We start from the raw sequence: 17,466 nt of genomic DNA, 5'->3' as shown, positions 1-17,466 counted from the left end.
CAGCCCCTGCCCTCCTGGCCTCTCCGTCTTGCTCACCCTCCCGTAGACCCCCACAGCCGAGCTCTTTCCTGTCTCGGGGTGTCTGCACCTGAGGCCCCTTCAGCACAGTCTTCCCCTGGCTTTTTGCAGTGCTGACTCTTCAGCCCTCAGAGGGCCCTCTTCTCTCTCTCTGTACTTAGTTTTTCTAAAAGATTTTATTTATTTGACAGAGAGAGACAAAGAGCACAAGCAGGGTAGCAGCAGAGGGAGAGGGAGAGGCAGACTCCCCGCTGAGCAGGGAGCACAACGAGGGCTCGGTCCCAGGACCCTGGGATCATGACCTGCACTGAAGGCAGCCGCTTAACTGACTGAGCCACCCAGGCGCCCCTCTTTTTTATTTTTTTAAGTAGGCTCCACATCCAGCATGGAGCCCAGTGTGGAGCTTGAACTCATGACCCTGAGATCAAGATCTGATCTGAGACCACAGGTCAGACACCCAGCCGATTGAGCCCCCCAGGCGCCCCTGTAATTTCTTTACTGACTTACTGTGTTTTCCTTCCTTCCCACCAAAAGCCGAGGGCAGGGACCTCCACACCTGCTCGCTGTCCGCACAGCTGTGCCCTTGGTGATGCGGTGGCCGTCGTCAGCCCCGTTTAATGGCAGGGTGCAGAAACAGACCCAGATGTCAGGGACGCCCAGGATCACACAGTACTAAGCGGCACTCAGACACCTGCTGACAGATGCCTGGGGAGGGGCCGGAGTCCGGCCACACATCTGCAAATAAATGTCCTCTGGCCTTTGCTGGCACCAGACCCTTCCCCACGCAGATTCCTGGGAAGGCCCAGGGAGTTTGACAGCTTCGCTTAGAATGCTCAGGGACACCCTCCTTCCTTCTCTTGTTTGTGCTCTGGCATAAGTCGTGTTTGTAAGCTCTCTGGCCTGGGGGCTGAGGACGCCGGCTGCAGGGTGGGCGTGCAGGGCAGGGGTGCCGGGGAGGGGGTCAGGTGCACCTCCGGGAGGTGGGGCATCTTGCCGATTCTTTACAGCCCCTGCTTCCCCTCCTCCTCCCGTGTAGGCCGCACCAGCTTCTATGAGGAGTACGGCGTCATTCGCGACGTGCTCCAGAACCACCTGACGGAGGTCCTCACCCTCGTGGCCATGGAGCTGCCCAGCAACGTCAGCAGCCCAGAGGCCGTGCTGCAGCGCAAGCTTCAGGCCTTCCGGGCTCTGCGGGGCCTGCAGAAGGGCAGTGCCGTCCTGGGCCAGTACCAGGCATACGGCGAGCAGGTGCGCAGAGAGCAGCAGAAGCCAGACAGCTTCCACAGCCTGACGCCGACCTTCGCAGGTGGGCCCTGGGGCCGCGCAGGGGCTGCCCCCCACCGGAAGCAGCTTTCCAAGTCCAGACGCCCTTTGGTTTGGGTTGGAAGAGACCTCAGGTGGGACATTCACAAGGGTGCTCGTCGCCAGGGAGGAAGGTCCTTCGCTTCTCTGGCCTTCCACTGTCTTTGGAGGCTCACCCGTTGGGTCGTTCTGGGTGAAGGGTACCCCAATGGTGGTCTCAGTTCAGTCCGCATCCACACACACTTCCAGAGCTCTCTGAGCCGGATTCACACCTGGCTCCCACCTATAGCCACCCCCCCCCCCCCCCGCCCCCAGTGAGGCTACAGATCTGTCCGGCCACAGCCCAGGGCACCTCCGGCAGGCAGTCTCCCTGCAGCTCAGACAGATGTCCTCTCAAGCCATGCTATGGACAGTTCCCAGGGCCCAGAGTGTTCCTGGAGAGGGCCGGCCCCCTAAGGCTGCAGGTAATAAATTCCACTACAAGAGCAGCGGCTGTTTATGGGGCACTTGTGACGTGCTAGGCACTTGATATACGCTCCCTCACGTAACCCTCGGGAGCACAAACCCGTGGCACAGGCGTGATTACTACCCCCATTCAGAGGTCAGGAAACCAGAGGCTCCATCAAGTTCAGAAACTTGCTCAAGGTCATGCAGAGATCGTACATGGGAAGACCAGGCTTGGAACTCGAGTCAGCAGTGCACTCAGCCCTTGGTTCCTACCACACGTGCGCCCTCCCGCCGCAGGCCCCCTTAGCGGCACACCACCCTGCTGTTGGCTCAGAGCCCCAGCCCCACCCCTTCTCCGCTGTCTGGCCTTGCCTCAGGCACATCTGGGTGCTCTACGAGCGGGAGGGAAGCATGCCTCCCTCCCCACCATGAGACTTCAGTTCTCTTTGCTTGGGGCAGGCGAAGGCCAGGACTCTAAGGCGCCTCATGGAGGTGGGTGTCTGAGGTGGCCCAGAGGCTGCATTTCAAGCACTGATTTGGGGGAGAAGATGCTAGAAAGGCTGAGCATAGCAAGGCCGGGGGTGCTTCAGAGGCAGTGGGCTGCCCAGAGGAGGGGCTCAGAGAGAAGGGCTGGTGTGGAGGGAAGGAAGGGAAGGCGGGTGCACTGGGAAGTCCTGGGTTCTCTGTGCCCGAGTGTCACCTCCGCTGTCCCCTGTCACCTCAGGCATCCTCGTTCACGTAGACAACCTTCGCTGGGAGGGCGTCCCTTTCTTCCTGGTGTCTGGCAAAGCCCTGGATGAGAGAGTGGGCTATGTGCGGATCTTGTTCCGGAACCAGGCTTACTGTGCCCAGAACGAGAAGCGCTGGGCGGCAGACCAGAGCCCGTGCCTGCCTCGGCAGATCGTCTTCTACATCGGACACGGGGAGCTGGGCAGCCCTGCTGTGCTGGTCAGTCGGAACCTGTTCAGGCCCTCTCTGCCCTCTGAGAGCTGGAAGGAAGTGGAGGGCCGGCCCGGGCTCCACCTTTTCGGCCGCCCTCTGTCGGATTACTATGCCTACAGCCCCGTGAGGGAGCAGGACGCCTATTCTGTCCTCATATCTCACATCTTCCATGGCCGCAAGGGCTCCTTCATCACCACGGAGAACTTGCTGGCCTCCTGGGTTTTCTGGACCCCCTTGCTGGACAGCCTGGCCCACGAGGTCCCGCGCCTCTACCCAGGAGGAGCCGAGAGCGGGCACCTGTTGGACTTCGAGTTCAGTGGCACCCAGTTGCGCTTTTCCCAGCAGCAGCTGGAGCAGCTGGTGCCGGGCCCAGGTTCCGCTCCAAAGCCCAGCGACTTCCAGGTTCTCCGGGCCAAGTACCGGGAGAGCCCGCTGATCTCGGCCTGGCCTGAGGAGCTGATCGCGCAGCTGGCCGACGACATCGAGGCCGCAGCTGTGTGGGCGGTGCGGCGCTCCGGCGAGTTCCACCTGGCGCTGTCCGGCGGCTCCAGCCCCGTGCCCCTGTTGCAGCAGCTGGCCACCCAGCACTACGGCTTCCCCTGGGCCCACACGCACCTGTGGCTGGTGGACGAGCGCTGCGTCCCGCTTCGGGACCCTGAGTCCAACTTCCAGGGCCTGCAGGCCCACCTCCTGCAGCACGTGAGGGTCCCCCACTACAATGTCCACCCCATGCCCGTGCATCTGCACCAGCGCCTCTGCGCCGAGGAGGACCGGGGCGCCCAGATGTACGCCAGCGAGATCTCGGCCCTGGTGACCAACAGCAGCTTCGACCTGGTGCTGCTGGGCATGGGCACGGACGGGCACACGGCGTCCCTGTTCCCGCAGTCGCCCGCCGGCCTGGAGGGCACGCAGCCGGTGGTGCTGACCAGGAGCCCCTCCAAGCCGCACCAGCGCATGAGCCTGAGCCTGCCCCTCATCAACCGTGCCCACAAGGTGGCGGTCCTGGTCATGGGCAGGCTGAAGCGTGAGATCACCATGCTGGTGAGCCGTGTGGGCCATGAGCCCAAGAAGTGGCCCATTTCAGGTGTCCTGCCTAGTTCTGGCCAGCTGGTTTGGTATATGGACTATGAGGCTTTTCTGGGATGATGGTGCCTTTGGCCTTTGCTTGCTCCCATGCTTGCTTTCCCCTGTACTTTCCCCTTCCCCTTAGTCCTGCCACCTGTCCTAGCTCTCTGGAACCTGATGCCTCAAGATTAAGCCCCCAGAGAGGAAAGGACGAGGCCTTATCCCAATCCCTTTGACAGTCCGTATCTAGTTGTGGTGGGCAGACACAGACACAAGGAGGAAATGGAGTCTGCTCTTGAGAAGCTTCCAGTCCACGTCAGGAGAGAAATATCCGCCTTAAGAACATACCAGCAGCAGTTACACAATAACACCAGCCAGCACAAAACAGGACGGTGTGAGAGCTCCCACCTTCAGTAGAAATGCAATGGCTAGGGTTAATCAGGGAAGGCTTCCTGGAGGGGGTGAACCTTGAACTGGCTCCTGTGGAAAAGAAGACTATGGATAGTAGAGAGAAGGGAGCACGGGTTCCATCAGGTACAGAGCCCACACGAAGCAGGTGCTAGAAGCTGTCCAGAGACCTTGAGTTGGCCGTTTCTTCCATCCCTCCCCTTCTTCCTGAGCCTCTGACATTTAGCCTACTGTCCTGGCCTCTTTGTGGCTGCCTCCTCCGCCCTCTCTGGGTTCCCTTCCCCTCTGTCTCCCTGCTGTCCCCCAGACAGATGAAGGATGGTAGCAGGAACACAGCAACAAACACTAAGAAGGTCCCAGAAATCTTGCAGCTGTTGTTTGGAGCTCCCTTTCGCAGTAGATGGACTTCTCTGCGTGGGGGGAGGCCCCCCGCCCACTCTCCCTTCTCTAGCCAACCCCCTTCGTGATACACAGTGGGCATAGATGATTCGGCCATTCCAGGGATCCCTCACTCCAGAGGGTCCTTTACACCTCAGGGGACTTCCAGTGGGCATTTCCACTCTCAGTAGACCCTGTTGCTTTCCCAGGAAAGATCTGGTTAAGCCTTTCTGTGATGCGGACACGTCATTTGTGGGGAGAGCTGTGATGGAAATGGTCCAGACCCTGCAGGTGCTCTGATCTGACCAGACAGGAGCCAGGCCTCCTCCGCGGGCAGCTGCAGCTCCCAGGCAGCACTGGCTGCCCACGAGCTTCTCAGGGACCTGGCCGGCCCCCGCCCTCCTCACACTACCTCTCGGGGGCATGGAGCCCACCTGCTTGCTGTGTGCTGGCCTGGCCTGTCACCGCGGACACACTGACCCCCGGGGAAAACAACAGGTAGCTCCTGTTCAGAGGAGGTTGGGTGCTCTGTTCTTGATTAGCGCCGGGCCAGTAATAGTGTGGGGGGGGGCTGTCTCTCTGAAATTCTTGTAAAAAATATTCTCACACACATAATTAGTATTTCAACTTCCCACGTCGTCGTGCGCCCGAGACAGGACTGTAAAGGAATGAGACCGATTTTTCCTGTGTGACTGCGTGACACCTCGTATCAGGTGTTGATGTCACCCTGAGGGCTTTCCTTGGTGAGGGGGAGCATCGCCAAATGTATTTCTCTGCTTCTGAGTGTTTACACTTTCTTCAAGGCTGTGGATTTAAAAGCATTCTGGGGCCTGAGCTGAGGGTTCTCTATGTGAAAGGCTCTCCTGTTGAACGTCCCCTGGCCTCCCACGACGCGTCTGGACAGGACATCTCTCCTTACACCGAGAGAGCTAACCTCGGCAAAGCAGAACCCCAGTGCCCGGTCGGGAAGTCTCTCTCTCTGGGGGTCTGCGTTTTAGCTTTTTTCTTTTTTTGCTTCTGGGGGCCGGCGCTCATGAGGGGACACGGGTGGTTGTGTGGCCACGTGGGGGCGCTCTTGCACCATCCCGGCCCTCCCTGCACCAGCCCCTGGCCTTGAGCTCTCCCCCATGTGTTCTTCAGGAACTTCATCCTCTGTGGTTGCAACACTGACAGAAAGGGACCTCCACGCGCCCAAGAATCAGTCCAGGATGTGGGCCAGCAGGCCCTGATGTCACCATTTCTGAATAATAGTGAATCAGTGTGGGCCTGAGCCCAGGACCGCCCGTCTGAGAGGAGGACCTTGCCTCAGAACCCAGCCTTCATCGGTGGAGCGTACGTCAGGGGCCGGGGTGGGGCAGAGGTGCCAAGTGCTGCCCTGAAGTCACACCACAGGAGTCCCCTGTGTCCCATCCTGGGAAGGAGGGTCTCAGAACCGGGCCACCGAGACGGATGGTGTTCCACCTTTGTGGACCACGATCCATGGCCAGAAGCACACCTTACCTCAGGGATCCGTCATCACATTCGTGTGAGTCTGCCTCACGCACAAGTTCCATGAAGGAATTCTTCCCTTAGAACGTGAGATACCCTCCAGTTTCTATTTCATGTTTGGGAAATGCTGCCTAGAACCTACTAGATTGATACATGGTTCGAAAAATGCTGCTCCAGTCCAACTTCACCCCGCGTCTGAGCCGAGGGCCCGAGGTGCAGAAGGCAGCACGTGTGTCCAGCTCACACAGGGGCCACCAGGGAGCACGTTGGGACGGGAACCTGGGCTTTCCATTCCTGCAGCTTTGTGCCGCGGGCCCACCTGGCACAGCGAGGCTGCCGTGGCCCCTGGGGTGGGTGCTCGGCTCCCTTCCTCACGGGGTCGATGAGGTCGATGCGACACGCTGCTTGGTCTCCTTACTCTCTCAAGCACCCTGTGAGGAAAGTGGAGGCGTCCTTGTTTACAGATGACTTTGACGCTGGAACTGAGGTTGTCCGACGACAACAGGCCAGGGTGCCAGCCCCGTGGTGCCCCCTCCTTCCCAGGGAGCTCTCGGTGCCCAGAGGGGCTGTCACGGAGCAGCGGGCGGGAGCCCGTGTGCCCTCATGGACCTGGGAGAAGCGGGGGGCCCCCCCCCCCCCCAGCGATTTAGCATCTCTAGAGCGAGCACCTTACCATTTGTTGTGGGGAGAGAGGGGAGGGACTTTCCAGGTTGTTGTAAACTAGGTTCTGAGTTTGATCTGGGAGCATAGTTCTCTGCTAACCACAAGTTAAAATAGTCGCGTTGACCTTCCCTGCTTCTTGTTTCTCTGCCGACAGAGCTTTATTCCCACCTGGGGCCTCCAGGTTAGCGGCCCCGCGGTGCAGAGCGCTCCCCCAGGGTCGTCTCCCCGGAGGCACAGGCCTGCTGTCCCCGGGCCCAGAGCTCGCTCCTGCTTTGCCTCGCACCCTGCTTTCCCCGTTCGTGCAGAGAGCTGAGGGCAGTGTGACAGAGCAAGGCGGGCAGAAGCTTCCACAAGACCTTAAGGGGTGGTTTCCCGCAGTTTAGTTTCAGGAACAACAAAAAACTTTATTTTCAACAAAGATACATGCAGCCTCACATAAGCACACTCTCAGTTTTATCCGGTTAGATTTTTATCCAAGGCAGACAGGACCCTGCAGACCTTAGGCCACTTGTGGAAAAGCTGCCTGGCGGCGTGTTCGAGAACGCACAGGGCACAGGGCCCGGGGTGCCCGTGGTGGCCGGCCAGCGCCATCCCGCCCGCCTGCCCCCTTGAAAGACAAACCCCGAGGGCCGAGGGCCTTGGGAGGGCGGATCACAGCGGGGGCGGGGGGGACGGCTCAGTTGGTCCGCCCGGCGCCCAGAGGCTCTGTGCACACAGCTGGGGTTGCCTGTTACAAGTGTGGGCTTCTCCCCCTGTGCGCCCTGCCTGCCCTTGTTTCCCTCCGCAGACCGGAGGCTCTCCCGCGCCGCCGGCTCTGTCCAGCTTCCGTCTGGTGTTTCGGCCCGGGGCCTGAGGGGGGCGCTAGCGTGCGGCGGGGCTGGCCTGTGTCACACCCTGTGCAGGCTCCGTACGAAGTGACAGTCCCTTCGTGCCCTGTCAGCACTAGGGCAGAGCGCCACCCCCGTTCAGAGCCGTCTTCCCGCCACACGGGTCTTCACCGGCTGGAGTGAGCGGGGACCCAGCCCAGCATGTGTTTCTGGGGATGTGCGGTGGCAGAGGTCTTCTCCAGAGGCGGCGCTCGGTGGCCTCCAGGGGTGGGCTGTGAGCGCGGCCTCCACGGCTCGTGGCTAAGCGAGGTGCCAACTCACGAGTGCTGTCGCCAGCACGAGACAGAAACAGCAAGAGATTGGAGGAGGCATTCCCGAAATTCTAGCGATCCCTTCGGGGAAGCTTCCTCCCCGGGCAGCTCCGGGAGCTCCTGTTTGCAAAGCAGACCCCTGGGGGCCATGTCTGTGTGTGACCCAAAGGCGGACAGGGCGGGGGTCTAGGGGAATCATGTTGATTCCCTAGGATGGTCTTTGTCCCAACCCCTTGCCCTGCTCTGGGGTGTTTTGCAGGAAGTCTCTGCATCTTTTCTGTCCCTCTGGTGCAGGGCCAGGCAAACACGTTTTCATTTGCTGAGAGCCCAGGGGAGCATATTTGGATGGCTAGTAGTTCGCTTTGAAAGTGGAAGTGTAAACAGACGCTACATAAATTTGTCGGTTTGGGCCTTCAGCTGTAGCGCTACAGAAGTCTAGAAAGGTCAGTTATAAAACGTCGTGAGATACTTAACTAGGAAAGGACAGGACCCTGGGTTAGCTCCGATCGAGGGTCCAGAGCGCATCCAGCTCTCCGAGGTGTGACCTGTACGGTCTCCTCCTCCTGGTCCCGCAAGCAAGGGTCGAGTGCAGGGCCTCGTCCCCAGCCAGGAAGGCCGAGCTGATCCAGAGCCAGCAAGAGACCTAGATGGGGTGTGGGGCCAGCGTGGAAGCCAGGGTGTGTTGCAGTCGGGACCGTGTCCGGGCGGTCTCCGTCCCTTGCTGGGACACTCCGTACTGGGCTTCTGCCCAGCGAGCAGAGTGGCAGGTAAGCTCCTTTCTCGGAGGGCCTGTGTCCTTTGTGCGGTGCGGTGGGGAGACCATAGGTGTGAACCCCCTCTCTGCCAAGTGACAGTGATGTGCCTTGTCTTCTTGCACAAAGAGAAACTGCCCCTGGTTTTTATGGAAGCGGCGGACACTTAACGATGTCTCAGACAGTGAGACACATTCAGAACAGAGTTTTTAAAATGACTTTTTGTATGTCAAATGTAACATTTATTTTTTAAACAATAAAATTGTTTTGCCAAAGTCCGTGTTCTCCTTTTTCTTCTGGGAGACGGGGTGCGTGGGTTACGGACCTGGTCGTTGTGCCGTGTGTGGAGCTTGGCGGAGGGGAAGGGACAGTGAGGTCCCGAAGGGAGGACCCGCGAACGTCCCACTGCACACACACGGGTGTCTGGGCAAACCAGCCACATGCCATCTGCGTGAGGCCCACAGGCCTCCCGGGAGAGACCGCGGTGGGCCAGGCGACCGGACTTCATGTCCCTCAGCCGTCCCCCCAGCATTGCTGGCAGCCCACCAGCTGGGGAAGCCCTTGGCCAGAGGGAGACACCAGGAGGGAGCATCTCTGAAAGCCGCGGGGCCTCATGCCCTAGTTGGCCTCGTGCCCTCTGCCCGATTCTCGCCTCCCACCTGGGTCGTGTTCCCAGGAACGTGAAGATTTTGGGGGCAGTCAAATAAAACTGCAGAACCACAGGGGGTAGAGGAGCCAGAGATTTGCTGGTTGTGGGACCCAAGCAGAGTGGTGACCTCACAAGGCAGCGACAGGAACCACAGGCTCGTCCGGAAGGGGCGATGTCCCCAGGGACCAAGAGGCACGGGGGGCAGACACACACCCAGAGTCCCCAGGGGAAGAAGGGAAGGCCCGTGGGCAGTAAAGAAGGCTGGAAACCAGAGGCTGCAGTCAGCCCTTGGCTGTCTCTGCCTGGGAAGCACACGGAGGACAGGCTTCCTGGAGGAGGCGGCCCAGGGCTGGGGGAGAAACCAGTGTGGGTTTCTCGCTCTGCCGGGACGGTGGTGGTGTCCTTACAGAAACCTGGGGAGGCAGGCTCCCCGCCTACCAACACTCGAGACGTCGGGGCCCCGCGAACGTCTGAAGGCAGCACTGGAGAGTCACGGGTCCCTGCCCCTGCCCCCGCCTTGGGGAACCTCCATGTACTTGTGTTCAGGGGTCCTGGTGGGTCAAGACACCCAATGCCCGCAGCTGCAGCGACTGGTTCAGGGGGACCTGTGGTCCAAGTTGGTGAAATCAGAGTGAACTCAAGGATGCGGGCCGAAGCTCCCCCATGTCTCTGGCCCCCAACCTGAGGGCGGGTTGCCCTGGAGCTGGCAGCGTCCCTCTGCCCACCACGGGGAGCCTGAGAGTGAGGGACCCGGCAGAGAGCAGAGCCAAGCAGCCCTCCCCAGGTTCCAGTCATGCCGGGATTCTGCCTACTGACTGTTCATTTGCGTGTGCTTCAGTTCGTGAAAACGGCTGTCACGCGTGGCGGGGAGTGCACAAGAGGCCTTGCAGCTCGGGGGTTGTTGGGTGTTTCAGGAAGCCCAGCAGAAACCCAACGCTGACCCGGGAGGTGGCTGGGGCCAATCGGGGCCAGATCTCTCTGGCTGGGGCCAGGCTTTCATCAGCCCGGGGAGGCCCCACAGTGCCAGCTGGCCCAGTGCTATACCGCGTTGGCTGTTGGTTATTGCTTCATCTGGGCCATTTTTCCTGATTGACCCAAGTTTTGGCAAAGCGAGTCAGAAGGGCAGAAGGCAGGGATGGGCAGATAGTCGCAGGAGCTCTTGGTGGACAAGCTCAGGAAGTGCTGGCCTAAATGTCCTTTCCTGAGTCTCCTCCCAGCTCTGCGGAACCACAGCCAGAGCCCTGGAGGGCGTCCGCTTGCCTGCCGGGCCCCCAGCAGAAGGGGTCGGCGTGGCTGGGCACCCCTGGCTGCCCTCTGTTCTCTCCCCCATCTGCCCAGCTGTCCGCCGAGGACCAAGACCACAGAGGCTCCGGGCGTCTGCGGGGCAGTAAATGTCTACATGAATGGCTGGAGGGTGATCATGAAAGCAGGGCGAGAATCGGCAGCTACTGAGCAGGGCCACCCCAGCAGGGGCCTGGGGGTGAGTCGCCAAGAGAGGTTCAGGAAGGTCTGCTGTGGGCCCCGAGGCAGGTGTCTGTGGGTGAGGAGAGAACAGGGCTGGCGCCTGGGACCGCGAGGCTTCCACAGGGCGCGGTCGGCAGAGCTTCTCGAAGCCAGGGCAGCCGATGCGAGAGGCCAGTGGGTAGGGGACGAGGCGGGCATGGCCGAGGGGAGAGTGGCACGTGTCATCATCTCCAGGGGACACTGCGTCTCCCACGTTGACAGTGGGCTGGAGTGGCTGCAACGGGGGCCAGCACTTATATTGGGGTGACGGGGGGCATGACAAGGGGGTCAAGGTCTGCCCCCCACGCTTGGGACTTTGCTGCTTGCTGCAGGTGGAGAGAGCAAGGCCAGGAGGACAGTGCGGCTGTGGACATTGGCAGGCGTGACGCCCCCACTGGGCCTCGTGGACACTGTCATCATATTTTTTGTTTGAAGAGGTCAAACCACAGAACTAGGCTCATGCTACCGGTCACACCCTCCCTGCCTCTCTGCATTTATTTTTAACTGAAAGAAAAAATGATACAGAAAAGCAAAGGTAAGAACACTCATCCACACAGATCACCTCCACTCAGCATTAACCACTGTAAGATTTTTGCATATTGGCTTTTTTTGGGAGAAAAACAAAATCACACATGTTTTTATAAAAATAACACATTCTTGCTACAACTGAATTCTAACAGCGCCCAAAAGTACACAAACAAAATGTAAAATAATAATAATAATAATAATAATAATAATAATAATAATAATAAAATTCCCTGCGGTTCAATCCCCTGGAAATGAGCAACAGTGGCATTAGGTGAACTTCTTGCAAGACATGGATACAGATAGAAGAGATTAAAAATATTTTGTAAAGTTAGGATCCTTCTCTTGAAGGTAATTTCAATTTCATTAGTGCATTAATAATTTTACTTGAAATTGAAGACATAAATACTTGGTCACACAAGACATACTGTATCCAAAAAGGTCTCTTGAACATGAGAAGTGTCTGAAAACATTAAGAGGCTGGAGTCCTCACTGGTTTTTAACGTGGCTTTTTAACTCCACGCCCCAATTTCAATTTGGGGGTCTGCTGACTTCGAAAGGTAGAGACATCGGCTCTCACACAGCTTCCCGTCACCTGCCACCCCCCCCCCTCCGGGCTCTGGATTTTGGTAGCTCTATGCTTTTTATCCTGCTGTTGTCCAGGGTCCCTAATTGTTTCTCCCAGTTGACTCTCTGTCTGATGTTGCCTCCTGTGGGCTCCTTGCCAAACCGCATCACACTTCGGACACCCAAACTCCCCTTCTCCCGTCCGGGAACACGGAGGCTTAACTGCATCTCCTTTGTCTCCTGAATGTGCACCCTCCCTCTCTGTGCCCGCTCTCTCCGAGGCCGGGGCTCCACCGTGTGCTGGCTGCATGCATCCCTCCACCTGCACTTTCGGGGGGCGCAAGCTGCCCCCACAGCCCTGCACCGCCCAGCCTTAGGGGGCCAGGCCCCAGAGAAGGGGTGCTTGGTTTAGATATTGAGCAGCTGCTGGCCCAAGGCCAGGCTCTGTTCCAGCCCGGGGCACCCCGCAGGGACCAAAGACCCTGCCATCACGGAGCCTGTGCTTCTCGTTCTCTCGAGTCCTCCCTCTCTCCTTTATTTGGGGTTCACACCCCGTCTTCAGGAAGCACGTCCCCCTCCTTCTGCAGTTCTCACCGTTCCAACGCCAAGACTGTTTTGCAGGAATGCCCTCCGCACTAGCAGATTTCTTAGTGGCCTCCTAGCTACGTCCACCTGCGCTGCTCCATTAGACGTGCCCTTGAAGGTCACTAGTGACCTCCTACTGGCCACGGCCACGGCTCGGAGCTCGCGGCCACAGTAAGAGGCCACTGTCACCGCAGCAGCAGCTAACGAAGCTCGGGTAAAAGACCTCGTTTCGCTGATGAGTAACCAAGGCAACAAGGGGTTCCCTAACTTGCCCAAGGTCACAGCTAACAAGTGGCAAAGCCCCTAAGGTCTGTCCGACCCGAGTCAACCCCCTTAACTAGGGAGTCATCTCAGGAGCAGGTGCTCCGGGGAAGGAAGACGCTGCCATTGGGTAAACCAGCAGCTCTCAGCCAGTGGCCAGCCCGCGGCCGGGCCATCTGCACTTCCCCAGCCTCCCTCAGACCCCCGGCCCCGGGCTCCAGCTGAGAGAGGGGCTCCACTCTGGCCGGCTCTCACTTACTCTTCCCAAGAGCTTGTTCCAGCTGATCACAGCAGAGAATGTCATTAAGCCAGGGAGGTAGCAGGTGGGGACCCTTGTCACCAAGACCTGCTGGCTGCACCAAACTCAGGGGGACTTGGCCACTGACCTTGAGAGCAAAGCAGGGGCCGGGCAGGAGGGTGACTCCTGTTTTCACCGCTGTCACTTCCTCCTCATTTAGCCCCTCCGTTAATTCAACTACGAGGGCTGCAAAGCTGAGGGCTCTTCCCTTCCCACTTCGAACCAAGAGGGAAAGCAATTCATAAAGGTGAATTTTCTACCCTTTGGATTTCTAATTATGTATCAAAAATACCATAAAAACCCGTGAAATGGGAAAAATTATCCACAATGCCTGCCCGCCACTCTACCTGTTGTTCTCGGGTTCAAGGATTCCCCCCCAGGACACTTTATCTTTGCCATCCCAGGCTTCTTTATGCTGCTTTATGGTATGTACATGTTTTCACGAACATTCTCCATGTTTCCTCATGTCTCCATAGTTGGTTTCCACACGTGCATTACAGCCCATGGAACGGAAGCGTCCTAATGAACGTTCCTATCCCTGTCACTGAATATGGGTGTTATTTCTAGCATTTGCCCTCTGGAGATAATGCTGTAACGAGAGGTTTTTATACAGCAAAATTCTTTTAAATGTATGGAAATGTGGGGTTTAAAATGACCCAGTAAACATGAATTATTTTGTAATCGGACAACAGACTCCGATAGGACAGCAGTGATAACCACAGCAATCATCAACGGCCCAGGAAGAAAAGGAGGGGAGAGTTTGAAGGCAGGAGGAGGAGGGAAAGCTGCAGGTCAGCTGGGGTCACCTGCCAGGCTGCAGGCCAGGGAACCAGCCCCAGAAATCCTCCTGCAAGTGCTCTTGAGCCCCTGGTGCTACTCTTTGGGTTTTCAAGCCCTTGGACTCCCAGGTTACTTTTTTCCCCCGAATTGCGGCCATCACGGGCTACTTCGACCCGGACTCCTTTGGTTGCAAGTGACAGAAACCCAACTCAGACTCGATCCAAAAGAACAAGGAAGTGCCCGGCTCCTGTCCGTGGAAGGCCCCAGATCCGGGGAAGTCAGGCCATGTCGCCAATAAGCCGACCGAGTTCAGCTCGCTTTCATTAGGGTCGTCAGAGTCAGCAGGGACATCTACAGGACATGCAGGCAAATTGGAATTTCAGATAAAGAACGAAAATACAATTTTAGTAGACATATGGCCCATGCAGCATTGGGGACATAGAATACTAAAGCATTATTTGTTGTTTATTTGAAATTCTAATTTACCTGGGTGTCTTGGGTCTAACCTGGCCAATTGTACTGTGTGGGCAGACAGGTTTCCTGCGAGGGAAGGTGGCCCCCTGCAGCTCACAGCGTCTGGACGGCCTGAGACTCCAGAGGGAGAGAGGGTGTGGGGCTCATGGCTCTGCCCCGGAGCCCGGGGACAGCTTTGGTGTGTCCAGCGTGGGTCATCGCGGTGGATCCACCGGGAGGTGCCTGGAGAACCCTCTCACTCCCCCGACCCCATCGTCAGCCTCCCCCCGCACCCTCTCTTGGATGTGGTGAGTTGAGATGTTTTCAGACTTTGTCAAGTCGTGCGTGGATGTAGCTTCAAGGCGAGCCCCACACTCCCTCTCCTCGTCAGATTCCTGCCCCGTCGTTCCTTATGGGGCTTTGGGTAGGGCCCGTCTCTGAACAGATGGCTGGATGGGGATGGGGGGTGTGGCTCATCCCTGGGGTGTTGTGCCAGCCCGGTGGGTCACTCCCCAAGAACACGATGGCCCCAGACCCACATGGATCCATCACCTGTGGAAAGCTTTACACGTCTCACTCGGTGCCTGTCGGTCCTTAGAAATCAGGGCAGTCTGGTTAATAGAAATAATAATTTCAGCAGTTATTCCGCGTGCCAGAGAAGGAAACAGCCACCCGAAAGGTTTGCTAATTATAAAGTTATTTCAGAAGCCGTCATCCCCCGAGACACCCAGACCAAGGGCCGTGTTTACAGGCCCAGTGCCGCGGGCGGCCTGCCCTGACACCCACCAGTGCCGAGAGCAGAGTGACCGGGGAGACACCCGGGAGTGGCCTCCGGTCTCCAACACAGACACGGCTCCCCCGCAGCAAACTGCTAAGATTACCCTCGGTGCCTCCAACACAAGGCCTCCGCACCTTCCCCCTTCTTGGCCAGGGTTTGATCCTTGCAGACGTTGGGGTTTGGGACCCCGGGCGTTGCCAGGGAGGATTTTCACAAACCCCAAGACGCAGCAGAGGGGGCCAGGACCGAGGAGGTGTAGCTGCTGTCTCTGGAACGGGGCGACATTCCCGGCTCGGACGGCCGGTCCCCTGAGGCGGGAAGCCCCCTGGGCAGGACCTCAGGGAACACGGAGGCAGCTGTGGGCTGGGCTGCGGCCTCCCCTCTGAAGGCCACGACCGAGGGCCCCTGGGTGGAGAGCTTCCCGAGAACCAGCGCTCAGGTGACTCTTCCAGAAACAGGCTTCCTTCGTCCCGACAAGGGACTCCTGTGTTGCCCTCCCTTCTCCCTCAGCGGGCTGCAGGCCGCGCTGTCTTCCCGCGCCCATCCTGGGGTTCACTCAGCAGCTCCCCTCCGGCAGGCAGGTCCCCCAGATGGCTCGGCCCAGCTCAGCCCAGCAGAGCGACCCCCGGGCCTGACTTCAGGACACCTCAGCCTGCCCCCACACCCTGCAGAAAGGCCTCCCACCAGGCAACCGGCCACGTCGGCGCTCAGCTCTGCCCGGCTTTGCTGTAGCCTCATCCGCTGTGTATTTATCTGTGCCAAACCCTGAAGAAAGGAGGCCCCCCTGCAGGCCCTGATCCCAGCGGCCCAGCGTGCGCTGAGGGGCTGCGGGACTGTGGCGTCGACCTTCCCAGCACCCCTTCACACCCGTTCCAGAGGGAGGGCAGGTGCCGGAGGCTGGGCCCACCAGGGGGGAGGCTGATGCAGCAAGGTGTCTTCTGCTCGCCCACCCTCCATCTGTTTGCTCCCGCCTCCAGCGGCCTCCCGGCCTCCCCCGACCCAGCCTAGGCCCTGAGCGGTTGGTCTGCTCAGGCTGCATCTCTGGCTCCAGCCGGGTCCATTCACAGGACAAGAGTGGGGTGGGTCATTCATCACCCCAGCTGCGAAGGACGGCCACGTCCTTGAAGGAAGGTCCCCGTGCTGGTGCAGCATCGTCTCCCGTGTGTCTCTCCCCTTCAGGCCCGGGGGGTGGGAACAGCCGTCCTCCCCGACCCACAGCCCAGGCCTGCCCAGCCCCCCAAGGTTTCCACGATGGGCCCAGACCTTCCTACAGAGCTGCTTTCACGGCTCTGCTCAAATTACCCGAAGGCGTGTGCACCCAAAGCCTGGACCCTGGGCTGATAGACCGTCCCTGGAATTTTTCTACCTGGAGCTGGTTGGAAACGGAGTGTTTTCTCCTGTGACTAGGAGCTGTTTGTGTGTTTGCCTGGGGAGCGGGCAGCCAGGGCCCCTGGCCCAGGGAGAGAAGCCAGCTAGACAAGCGGCATAGAGGGGTCCTAACATCCCTGTCGCCCGGAGGCTTGTTCCTCCCATGCCTTTGCCAGTTTTGTGAGCCTCCCGATCTCACCTTTTTTCCAGCTTAAACTAATCGGATTGGACTTTTGTCATTTGCAATCAAAGAGTCCTGCATAATGCAGTGTGGACAGATTGGAAACATCATTCTAAAATGAAATTAGAAGCCCGATACTAGAGGGCATCACGGGGGACACAGGCAGTACCCTGAGCCCTACCTGGGCGTTAGGAGGGCTTCCTGGAGGAGGGGGTGCTGAGCTGAGTCTTGAAGGATGAGTGGACATGGGCCTGGAGAGGAGGTGGGGGGCCACCCAGGGAACTCTAGGCAGGGGGCCTCAAGCAGCCTGAACTGGGGGGGGAGGCGCATGCAGTCCTGTGCTCCCGGAGAAGATCATCCCGGCGGTGCATGCGGACAGCAGAGGTGACAGGCCAGGCCCTCAGACCCTGAAGCCAGCCAAGGAGCATGGACATTTTCCCAGATTGGTCCCAGCTTCTCAGACTGGGTCACCTCCAGAGTTGGGAAGACCTGAAGACATGGGACCAATGAAACACCAAATCCTAGGGGAAAAAAAAAAAAACAACCTGCTGCAAGAATTGAACAAAAATAATATTTTTATGCTAAAACAACCCACCCTGGGCAAAAAGCAAAATTCCATCCCTTTTCAGTATAAAACACAAGACTTCAAAAGTATTCCCACTGGAGGTGGCTGAGGGTGCTTTGGGGGGCCAGTCTGAGCATCACTTCCTGGGCGGAGGGGCTCATCAAGGAGCTTCTCATGCCAGGTCTGGCTGTGGTGTGCGGGCTCCCCAGGAAGGGGGTCAGCCCCGCTGCCAAACCAGCTCACCCCCAAAGTCATTCATTCTACAAACAGCAATGCACGTCGGGGGCCCGGCCGGGAACGGGGTGGCCGGGGCCTCCCTTTCCACACCAAGCTGTGACCTGTCACCTGGCAC

The 17,466-nt window shown here is 58.7% G+C and overlaps 1 protein-coding gene across 1 annotated transcript in view; it reads left to right on the top strand.

The window, feature by feature from the left end:
• The window catches only part of H6PD (hexose-6-phosphate dehydrogenase/glucose 1-dehydrogenase), a 29,651-nt gene extending 20,699 nt beyond the window's left edge, over positions 1-8,952 (top strand). Inside the window, exons 4-5 of the mRNA XM_032394146.1 lie at positions 1,055-1,324; positions 2,492-8,952. Of these exons, the coding sequence (XP_032250037.1) occupies positions 1,055-1,324; positions 2,492-3,855 (1,634 nt within the window). The 3' untranslated portion in view covers positions 3,856-8,952. The remainder of the gene's footprint in view (positions 1-1,054; positions 1,325-2,491) is intronic.
• The last annotated feature ends 8,514 nt before the right edge of the window (positions 8,953-17,466 follow it).

The sequence above is a fragment of the Phoca vitulina genome, unplaced genomic scaffold (genome assembly GCF_004348235.1).
Source record: "Phoca vitulina isolate PV1807 unplaced genomic scaffold, GSC_HSeal_1.0 scaffold2, whole genome shotgun sequence".
Classification (NCBI taxonomy): domain Eukaryota; kingdom Metazoa; phylum Chordata; class Mammalia; order Carnivora; family Phocidae; genus Phoca; species Phoca vitulina.
The sequence above is the reverse complement of the archived record's forward strand: the minus strand, read 5'-3'. Positions and strand labels throughout refer to the sequence as shown.